This window comes from Equus quagga, chromosome 6, assembly GCF_021613505.1.
Source record: "Equus quagga isolate Etosha38 chromosome 6, UCLA_HA_Equagga_1.0, whole genome shotgun sequence".
Lineage (NCBI taxonomy): Eukaryota > Metazoa > Chordata > Mammalia > Perissodactyla > Equidae > Equus > Equus quagga.
This window is the reverse complement of record NC_060272.1, coordinates 32,711,808-32,723,222: the sequence shown is the minus strand read 5'-3', so window position 1 is coordinate 32,723,222 and position 11,415 is coordinate 32,711,808. Positions and strand designations below refer to the sequence as shown.

Below are 11,415 nucleotides of genomic sequence, written 5' to 3'. Positions count from 1 at the left end.
AAATTTTAAGAGGTCATCTCTACCTACATTCCTCATGTTCAAAACAATCCACATAGGGTACAAATACAGGTCAAAGGAAACATTTGTGAAGGACCTTTCCTCCACACTGAGTACCAAACCACCTCGACAACAGGCCTTCTTGACCATAAACTCTGGGGAAAGAGCCTATTTGCTTCTGGCCCAGCTGGCCAATTACACAGTGAGGAGTTCTGATGGCATAATGCTCACCATTAGTCCCACAACAACTTTGGAAGCATTCCCAGAATTTAGAGAACCCCTGAAATGAAATCAGACCAGTGTTCCAGCCAATCCATACCCAGGAACCAAGAGAAATAACTAAAGGAGTGAATGTTTTATTCTTTAGTGTTTAATAGAATACATAACAAGTCACATAATCTATGATTCATTAGTTCACACACAGGGAGGAAAACAGTATCGAGTACTTCTGTTATACAACTGGTTGTGAACGGAGAGAACAAAAATCTTTAGAGCATTTAGATGATTGAAGAAATTTTCACTTAAAGTTTGGGCATGTCTGAAAAGACTTCATCAGTGTCTTTTTTAAAATAGAGAGGGATTTTTTTTTCTTGGCTTTCTGTTTCATTAGAAGTCTGATAATCATGATTTTTTTCCTTCTTTCTTCTATTTTGAGAAAATGGGTCAGTGATGTGTATCACTCAGCATATAACACTTTCAACAATTCATAATCCCAGATAGCTCTATGGGAATCTTAGAATGTTCAGCAGGTAACAGTTTTTCAGATGCCCAGAAAAATTTAAATAACATATAATTTACATCTTCAAAATTAACATCCATGATGGATGTTTTAACTTTTTGTCATTAAATGTCACTAATGCTGTTTGAGTTGTCACAAATGAATTGTCATCATCCGTATTTGATAGTAATAGCAAAACTCACCTGCCTATAAAGTCACAAAGACAGTTGCATAACAGCTTACACTACAATTAATGTTCACATACTTCAAAACACTTAAAATTAAAAGAAAACTTCACTTGGGGGAAAAAAAATCACAAAATGTATAAGGTGACAAGAATTCTTGGTCAACTAGTCCATCTTCCTACCACACAAGATTATACTCTAAATTAGATATTCTGGTTGAATTTCTTTTATCTAAGTTTCAAAGGCCCCAGTAGAGAATCTAAAGCTTCAAACAGTAATACTTTTAGATTTCAATTGTCCAAAATTGTGACAAAGCAAAGTTAACTTCAATATAACTTATTTCTAAGAAAACCTATTTCAGGTATTATAGCCACTGGAAACACAAGAGTATTGTATTTATTTCTCGAGAGACAGACTTCGGTCATCTAGGAAAACTAATTTCAGTTTTTAAATGAGTTATAGTAAGGGGAAAAAAGTCAAAGGATTTACTCTGGTAGGTTTATAATAAAAATATTCAGTTTACTATTTTAGAAATTTAAGTCAATTGAGTAAAGTATTTATGACGTAGACCATTAAAGAAATTCTTAAGGAATTCAACCCCTCAAGTCAATACTTATGCCTGCACTATAATTTAGCATTTTTCATGTGGAGTACAAAAGTCTTTTGAATACTAGAATTTACCATAATTTAAAAAGTAAAAAGTTATCAAAGCTTCACCTTAAATGGCTTCAATGTAATAATAACATTCCATGGAAAACTCCAATAAAAATTGAAATATGTTATTGAGCATTGCCAGTTGCCCATTTTGTCTGAGAATCCACAAATTATGCATTTCCTCAGAGACGTAAGAGGCCCCATATACATATGGATCTGGTTTGAAAGAGAAGACAATTTTGGCTAGTATTATAAATTACCACTTTGCTATCAATGCAAAAAAACAAATAAGAAATACAAGAATAAAAAATGGTATTGAAAGGGAAAAGAATTTTTGTTTCACACCTTCAAGGAATATTTTCCATAACATATAATTTGAAAAATTAGAATGAATATGGTTCATAGTCTACATGTACTAAAAAACAGACAACTTGTCAAACACTTGGTGCAAAAGCATTGAACATGGTACCTGTTTTTTAACCAACACTGTCGACAATTCTTCTTCTTTAAAAATTAAATTTATTAAAATCAAATGTCATTCAGTTGTACTTATGAACAAAATGGTAATTAGAGCCATTACATATGAAAATGCATGCTACACTGAGTCAGATTAATGCAGTCATAATTATGTGAATAATTTATGAATTCTCCCAGGTGATTTGAATGGTGTCTTTGGAGAGCTTACTCAAACGGACTCTCAATATCCCATCCAAGCTCATAGCTGACAATCAACACTCCAGCCCACTTTGTAGATGGCTAAGGGTCCTTCTGCGGCCCAGAGCACATGGAGGCGAAGTGTCCCAAAAGTACCCATGCCAAGTCATCTTACCTCAGTTAAATCATCTACCCAATGGAAAATGAGTTTCCTCCCCAGCCTTTACTTTGGGCTAAAAGTAGAATGTTTTCACAAGTTGACTTCCAACTTTAGAGAGGACATCATCCCTAGAAAAACAGGGGGGTTTACTGTCTCTAACCATTAATTCCCAGCCTTTCAGATCATGAAAGGGGTAAGCGGAGTACTGCAGGGCAGCAAGGGTGTGTGAGAGAGAAAGATGTGCATGCCCAAAGCAGTGGAATAGTTCACCTCAAAGTTTTACAGGATAAAATTTATAAGACTTGAGTGGCAGAGACAAAACCTTAGTAGTTTCCCATGACTCCTGGAGTTGTGAAGATTTAACAAGGAAAATCAGAATCTCGGAGTCTTGCCAAGTCAATGGTTTTGATCTGTCCCAAGATATTCTCAATTATGTGCTTTTTGTTGAACAATCTAAGAGAATACCATTCATGGAGGAGAAACCTCTGTGACACTCACTTTTGGCCACTGAGCAACATTCCTAAATCACTTCAGGCTTGAAACAGAGATAAGTTCTGATGTATTATTACCGAGTCTGAGAACACACTCAACACATAAGCAAACACAACCTTCTGGATCTCTGCTTCCATTTCTCTTACAATTACAGTCTTTGCATATAAAGCTAACTTTACTTTTCTAACAATGTAACTCCAATAAAGACCTCAAATCTTTCTCTTTCCCAAGTTAAAAAAAAAAAGGAGTGGATTAAAAATACAGGTACCTTGATTTAAGGAGACAGTTAATCGTATATTATTAGTATACAACTAATATCTAAGCAAAAAAGTATGGAGCAAACTCAGTTTTACGTATTTTTTTCTAACTCAACTTCCCCATAGACAAGGATATAAGAAACTCATCAAAACATGTTGCTTTAGTATATACACCATCTGATGCAAGTCACTAGGGGTAAATATAGGAAATTTTATAGCATTAGTAAATGAATTAAAAAACTAAATGATTCGTGTAAAATGTTTATATATGGTATATACAGACTGGATCGCATGAATCTAAGAATAAAACTGTTTCAATTCTTAACACCTGTTACAGACATAGTAAGATACAGTACAAGATTCATTTTTAAAAAGAAGGAAAAATAGCGCTAATTTAAACACTGAAAACGACTCTTACAAAATCTTTAAAAACGTACTTCGGATAAAGATGTTGAAACAAATGAAAAAAGAAAGGCTTCTCGGTCATCACAGAATATCCAAAGGAGCCTCACAGCATGAAAGACAAGGAGTCGTTTCCCTCCACTTATGGTGTAGACAGGATGTGCAGTGGGAGTTTATTCCGTGTTCGCGTAAAGGTATAAGGCAACCAGGTCTCCTTCTGTTTCTGTTGCATTTACCTCAAACACTATTTTATTGCTCAGCTCACTTTTAAGCACTTTTTTGCCTTCAATTAAAAATATTCCATTTTACAGCTATCTACAGATGGGCAGCCCATGGAGCTTCTATTTCTCTGCAGCTCTGTCACTCGAAAAGATTCCATCTTAACTTCAAAGAATCTGCATGAAAGAAGTGGCATTTTCAGGTTTGCCCAGAAGTCAACATTGACTGGGCTTGGAGAAAGTAAGGACTTTTAATAAGAGATCTTAAGTCTAACTAACCGAAATCAAACATATTTTGCTCAAGTAAATAGATCTTAAAATCAGGATTTATAATCAACAGGAAAATAAAGTTCACAAACTAAAACCCTACTGGATAGCTCTTTGGTTAGGTTATGTAAGTATCAGCAACTTCTAAGTTTAGGACTCAACACAGTAAGTTCAAACTGCCAGTTAAGAGTAGATCTCTTAATCTTTACAAAACGCTTTGCATGTTTTTGTGGACTATTTTTTTAACGTGCATGTACTCAAACGGATGGTACAAACTACCAACTTTCAAACAATAAATGAGTATGTCTGCTCCTCCCATCCCACCCCTCCTACCCTCCATCCTCCCTCCCCACCCGCCCCCCTCAAGTTTGTAGAGCTGAAGTCCTACTCCCATTCTCTGCAAGAAGACGGACTTTGCTAACACCCACGACGTGCAATACTACCCAGCTCCGTCCATAGTCACTGCCAGCTGACTTCCCGCAGCGTTTGGTGACCCGGGCTGTCTTGCCCCTATCAGCGGCAGTGCTCTTTCTCGCTCTTGCAATAATGGCTGCCGTGTCAACCCGTGGAACCAAGGGCTGCTGGCGGTGAGCCGAGGAGAAAGGGAGCCTCCCCAGGCAGGAGGGTAACTTTCTACAAGTTTAAGCCCCAGGCGGAGACTCTTCATTCTGCATGGAAAAGTTACGATCCTTCATTGTGCCTGCACTAGATTCTTCCACTTCTACCTGTAACTTTTCAGAACTTTATTCATTTATCGTCACTGGGATCCTAACTCCAGGTCCACAGTCTTCCATCCAGCCTTCTAAAGCTCTACCTTGAAAGACGGTCAAAAAGACTAGGTAACGACCTTTTAAAACACTATTCCCAAACAGTGCTATCAATTCTGAACTCTTCTACCGCGAATGAGACACAAGGGCTTGAAAAGATTTCAAGGAATCTTCCACACTGGACAGGGTCCAATCAGGTTCTGAACAATTCAGTCACTCGCAGGTCCTCGGGGACTCCGTGGCCACGCTGCCCCACTAGATCCAGACTGAAGGGCAATCCGGGGAAAGGGGAGGTTTGAGGCACGGGGAAGAGGAAGCCTGGGGTAATGGGGAGGGGGGTGTGTCTGAGCTCTCTCGGTTAGTGGGGTCCAAAGAAGACGAAGAAGCCGAGAGGATTCGCGGCTGCAGCTTCTGGAGTGGGGGCCGAGTGAGTCTGGTCCAGCTACTCGAGCTGGGGGACAGGGGGGGGGGAGGCCGTGGCGCGGGAGAGGAGCTCTATAATCCTCTCCCGGGCAAGAAGGAGGGGGAATGGGCGCGCTGGAGTCGCGAGGGGGTCTGGGGAGCTCACTCCCTGCAGAAGACGTACTCGGTGTAGCTGGTCCAGATCTTGTCCTCGCTCTGGTCGGTGCTGCCGGCGAAGGCGCAGGTGCCCGTGGAACTGCACGCCACCATGTGGAAGCCCGACTCGGATAGCTTGTCGAAGGCTTGCTCCAGGAAGTTGAACTTGAGGTAATAGCGGGAGGTGTAGCGCTCCGGCGGCCGGTCGGGGTCCCGGCTCTCGTTCAGGGTGTCCCCGAACACCTCCTTGGCCAGCGACGTCTTGCCGCACACGGTGATGCGCGCCACTCGCCGGAACTTGGCGTCCGCCTGCGCGTCCCGCCCGATCGTGTAGGAGCCGCGGTAGCCGATGGTGATGTAGCCCGAGCGCCGGCTGCCGTCCAACGACTGGGACGGCGTGAGCAGCGGGCCCGCCGCGCCCCCGGACGGGCTGCGGCTAGCCAGCTCCAGCGTGGGCGACGGGGCCCCGGCCGAGGCGCCCTCCTGCTGCTCGGGCTCCGCGTAGCCAAGCGGCAGCAGCTCATCGCCCAGCGAGCCCTCCTTTTGCACCCCGCGCCGCGAGGGCGGCGGCGGCCCGGGGCCGGGCTGCTGGGGCGCCCCGAGGCGGCGCACGAGCTCGGGCAGCTCGAAGTACTCGGCCTCGCGCTGCAGCCGGCTGCGCTCGGGGAAGTAGTCGGGCAGCACGAGCTGCAAGTCCCGTAGGTAATCCAGGATGTAGCGGAAGAGGAAGCCGTCTCGGTCCAGAAAGAAGCGGCCTTTGCTGTCCCGGGCCAGCTCCTGCGGCTGCTGCTGCGTGAACATGCGCCAGAGCAGGGAGTCGGGCACCGACACCACGGTACAGCGTCGGGTCACATACACCTGGCCCCCCACGTTCAGCTCCACGATATCGGGGAAGAGCGGCGGCTCTGCCGAGGACGACGAGGAGCCGCTGCCGCCCCCGCCGCCGCCCCCGTTGGGTAATCCACGTGTGCTGTCCGCCAGAGCCATGGCAGAGAGGTGGCCGGGCTGGGGTAGTCGCAGGGAGCGGGACCGCGCGCGGGAGCCGCCGCTGCCTCTTCCGGACGCTCGCTCAGCCCTGCGCCCCGGCCGCCGCCGAGAGCCGCGCGGAGCCGCGCGGTGCGAGCGCGCCGCTGTGCGCCCCCGAGAGCCCCGCCGCGCTCCGCTCGCCCAGCCGCGCGCTCCAGGAGAGTGCCGGGTCGCGGCCGGCGCGCCGCTTAAGTAGAGCCGCCCGCTCGGGCGCAGCGGCGCGCAGGAGGCGTGGGCGGCTGCTGGAGGCGCTCCCCGCGCGGCGGGCGGGCGGGCGGGGGCGGGAAGGCGATTTGCATCTGAGCCGCGCCCGCCGCGGGCTCCACCCCGGCTCGCGCGCGCCCGGGGCGACCAGACGACGCGCTCCAGCCCCTTCCCGCTCCTGCCCAACTTTCCTCCGCTGCCACAGCGAGCCGAGCTCGGGACGGGCAGCGTCGGAAGACGAGCTGTCTTTGGCAGGGCAGAGACTGCGCCCCCTCGCCTGCTAACTCCACCCTGGCCCGGCGACTCTGGAAGGAGGACCGAAACTTTCCGGCTTCCCCCGCCCAGGAGTGGAAGTGCTTGGCCGCTTCTGGAACCGGCCGCTTTAAGCACTGGAGCTGTGGCGCGGTCCTAGTCAGTCGTTGTGTTGCTGAAAGTTCTCGAGAGAGACGAAAAAAAATCTGGAGAGACCATAGGGCCTCCCCAGCCCGGAGGCAGCCAGGATGGGTAGCCTCGAAAAAGCCCTAGAAACAAAAAGTTAACCGTGGTATCCTGCCGTAGAACTCTCTCCGATGGTTTATTTTCTGGGTAAAGAGACAAACTCGCTGGTTGGGAGACCTCAGAATTGGAAGAGATGAATTGAAATGGCAGTGGGGGGACTTGAGCGAGCGAAAGAGTGACTTGGAGGCGCGGTCCCGAGGGCCGACGCAGCCCCCTCCCGCGGCGCCTTCGAGGCCAGGCTGCAGCGGTACAGGGAGGCCGGAGGGTCCTCTCAGCCCTCGCCTTAAAACTCTAGGGTTTGCGGACCTCGCGTAACAGAAAGCCACCTTTCAGCGCCTGCGCGTCTATCCTCCCCAAGGTCCAGGCGTCCCTGCTCTGCCGCGCGCCGCGGTCCTTCTGTTCCATCCCGTCCAGGTCCCCTCTAGCCTCGGGGCTTTTGTACGTTTGACCCACTCTCCAGATTCCGTCTGGTCTTCCACCTCCTGCTCCCTCCACAGTCTCCTAGTTGCAGCCCAGGGGACTCCTCCCCCACCCCGGCCTGGCTTCGTAGGCGGGTGGGGCCTCCGGAATGCTCCCTCCACCCGCCCTGCCTGCATAACGCCCAGCGCATTCTGAAATTTCGTATTTGTGAGTGATTATCTGATCTCTGACTTTGATAAGTAAGGTGCTCCTGAGCCCTGCAGAAAGAGGACAGAAGAGAAGGGAGCGATGGACGTTAGGAATCGTGAGGTCTTTGGATGATCACATTGTAGTGTAGTGTATTTGTCGAATTATAACGCTGTACACTTGATACTTGTATAATATTATATACCAATTTTATCTCGATTTAGAAAACAACCACCGGGACAATGAATATTTGTTGTGCAGCCGCTGTTCGCCCGCGCCAGGTGGTGAAGAATGAGAGGTCGAATTGGCGCCAAAGCGCTGTGAGCGCAACCCGGTGGGCGGAGGGTCAGAAGTCTGAGTGGTTCTGGGACCGTCAGTCGACAGACGTCAGTCAGGATAAACCAGGCGAGATCTTTGTTCTTGATGATAGTGTTTACCCTTTTATGAACTACCCCATGAGCTTTGCAGTCTCCTCACAGATAAGTGTCATCTTTACTTTGAAATGTTTATGTCTGCTGAAAAATTATCTCATTTATGTCAGCGTGCTGAAATAAGATCAAGGCCCGGAGCAGCTCGCTTAATTGCAAGTACAGATTTTGATACTGAATATATTTGACCACTTTTGGAGGGGTTTATTCTTGGAATAAGTAATAGATGACACAAAACTTCCACATTCCCAGGAGGCTGAATTTCTAGTTGGTTGTGCTACCGTTTGTTGTATCAGTGTCACAGGCCGGACAAAACCAGTCTATTTTCGATAAATCCAAGAAAAGCCTTCTTTGTATCAATTCTGCACATAGTTTTGTATCATTACTTTGTTCATTGTGTCAGCAACGAACTCTCCCAGAAGCTGCTGGGTTTAGTTACGTGAGCCCCCCTGCTGTTTCCTCGGGCCTTTGCACTTCCTGTTTCTTTGCTAAGACTCCTTTCCCCGTCCCCCTCATAGCTTTCTCGGCTTGTTCTGGCTTGTTCGGGTGCCTCCCTTCTCATCTCCTCCAGGTCTCGGCAGCAAGACCTTCCCTTGGTCACCCTGTTAAATAGATCGCGGACCCACTCCAGCAACATCTCTTTCCCGCTTTGTTTACTGTTTCCCTGGGTTAGAATATAAACTCCAAGAGCTCAGAGATTTTGGTCAGCGTGATTCATTATATCCCCAGTGCCTCGAACAGAGCTGGTGTATAATAAGAGTTCAATAAATACCTGTTGCTCGTTCATTTATTCCACCAATATGTATTACATGCCTACTACTGTATTCCAGGCAGCATGTGAAAAAATACCCTCTGCCTTCTTGGAGCTTTCAGTCTCATGAGGGAGACAGATAGTAAATATATAGAGAAGTCAGTCCACTTCGGGTAGAGATAAATACCTCGAAGAAATAAAGTTGTGAAATGAGATAGAGGGGATACTACTTTATATAGAGTGGCTGGGAAGGCCTCTCCCTGAAAGTAATGTTTAAGCTGGATAATAAGAAAGAGATAGCCATGGGAAGTTCTGGAGGAAGAGCATTCCAGGCAGAAGGCATAGCAAGTTAAAGGTGGCTGGGTTAGAAATGAGCTTGGCACATCTCACAGTAGAAGTTTGTCTGTTGTGGTATCTGCTTGTATCCTGTGACTCTCCAAAGTACCCTCTAGGAGATCCATTCAAGATCAAATGTGAGAGGGATGGCGTGCCTAGACCCAAGCAGTGTGCTACCTTCGTTTCGTTCTCTACCAGCTGACATAACGTATTTGTTCATCATAAACTCATTGACTGCAGGAAGCCATTGGTATTTCCTTATAGAAGCCTAGGTTGTGCATGAGAAGCATAATAATGAGTGAAACAAGTGATGTGAGACTGAAAGAATAATTTTCTGATAAATTTTGTGTCTTCTATTTCCTGCCTTACTGGTTGTTGTCAGGAAATTCAGGAGGAAATATAATTAGGGAACTTCAGTGCTGGGACTTAGTGTTTGTGGGGGAAGGGAGCATGGTAGCCCCTTAGCTTCTTCAGTCTGTTAAATATGCTTAATTGTCAGAGGGTACGGGAGGATTTGGGAAACCACTAGCCCTGTGTCTAGTCTCAGTCGAGTTTCTAGTGATGGATACATGGATGATCATTGTTCCTTTGCAAGTGACTGTTTGTTTCCTAGATAAGAGGCAGTGTCCCTTGGAAATGCTTTGTCCTTTTATCCTAAAGTGTAGGGCATTGGAAATATCTCTGGACCTCGTTTTCCTCTGATTTGCATCTTCTCCCACCTGCTACCTTCTCTTCAGTCAGCTCCCCCTCCCCCACACACCAACTCCCAATGCACTTGGTAAATATTCTGCACTTGAAAGGTTTGAGAAGGAATGAGGAAGATTAAGAGAAATGTAAAGTTAAAAGGAGAGAAAGAACTGGGGGGAAATAAAGCGAGGATTGAATGGGTTTAATATATGTGAAAACGATCTGTACGCTGTAAAACACCATTCAAGTGTCACAGTCATGATTTCCCACTGCCTATCGTGGTGCCTGACGAGTCTGTTCAATGAATACTGAATGAATACATGAATGGCAGAAACATTAAAATGAATGCTATAAGGAAAGGGGAGAAGAAATAGAATCAGGAATTGTCCCAAACAAATGTTTATTTCATTTCTCATCCTCCCAGTGTGTGCGAATCGTTGCTGTATGCAGGCTTTAAAAATCAGTGACTTTTTGCATTCAGAGGAAGAAAAGAATTGGATGCAGTAAGGTTAAGTAAATCAGGGGATAAAATTATCTTAATAAAGATTTGGTAAAAGATATGCCAATATCTAGTCTTAAAAAAAAAGAGAGAGAGAATGTTATATGAGGGACATTGCCAAAACATTAGGTCTAGAAAATAAAGTCCCAGTATTGCTATTATATGATTTTTATACTTAATAGAACTGGAGAAACAAAAGTTAATAATGTTGGAAATTTTTAAATTTTTATTTCCATTTCCTTATAAACAGTATTTTAAGCTTTTCCAGGAAACAAGTAGCAATATAATAGCAAGCATTTATATAGCACTTACCATGTGCCAGCCCTGTCACTAGAACTCTACCCATATTAACACATTTAATCCCCACAGTAACTCTAGGGGGTTGGTACTATTATTATCCAATTTTTAGAAGATCTTATGAGGAAATAAGTGGTGGAGCCGGGACTGGAACCCAGGCAGTCTGACTGTAGAATCTGTACCTTTAAACACTGTAATTTACAGCCTCTCACTTCTTTAAGTGCTTTACATGTATTAAGAAATAGGTTCTATTTTTTCCCCCCACTTTACAGATGGGGAACCCAAGGCAAAGAGAGGTTACGTAGCTTGACCAAAATAACAGCTATTTATCCCTGCTAGGGGCAGAAATGGTATTCTAACATCCATGTGCTTATGATATACAGGGCTGGTAACCAGAAACTCAGGGTAGCTGTGTAACTGTGAAAGAACTAGGATTAGGAAGGAGTCAAGTCCTTGGCTCTCGTTTCTGCCTCCTACTGATGGCACAATCCTGCCTCAGATGGGACTTGCCAAGGATGTATTTGAGCCCACAGATACAATGGCACACCATTGTCCTACTCTTTGCCTAACTCAGTCCTACACACCATAAATATTTTATTTCTGGCTCTCTAAAATACCATTATGGTTTGCGGAGTACCAGGTTCTTAGTATGTTTATTTAGTTTTATTCCGATCTCATTAACTCTAGACAAGGACAGAGCACGTCCACGGAAACTGCTGAGATCCAGGTTCCAGTATATAAAAGCGAGAAGCAT

The 11,415-nt window shown here is 45.7% G+C and overlaps 1 protein-coding gene across 1 annotated transcript; it reads right to left on the bottom strand.

The window, feature by feature from the left end:
- Positions 1–337: 337 nt before the first annotated feature.
- KCTD12 (potassium channel tetramerization domain containing 12) lies at positions 338–6,576 on the bottom strand. The gene has a single exon (XM_046664486.1). The coding sequence runs from the start codon at positions 6,314–6,316 to the stop codon at positions 5,336–5,338; it is 981 nt and encodes a 326-aa protein (XP_046520442.1). The 5' UTR covers positions 6,317–6,576; the 3' UTR covers positions 338–5,335.
- Between the last annotated feature and the right edge of the window lie 4,839 nt (positions 6,577–11,415).

Bases quoted from the DNA above. Each gene is read 5' to 3' on its own strand.
- KCTD12 (XM_046664486.1), bottom strand. From the start codon at position 6,316: ATGGCTCTGGCGGACAGCACACGTGGATTACCCAACGGGGGCGGCGGC.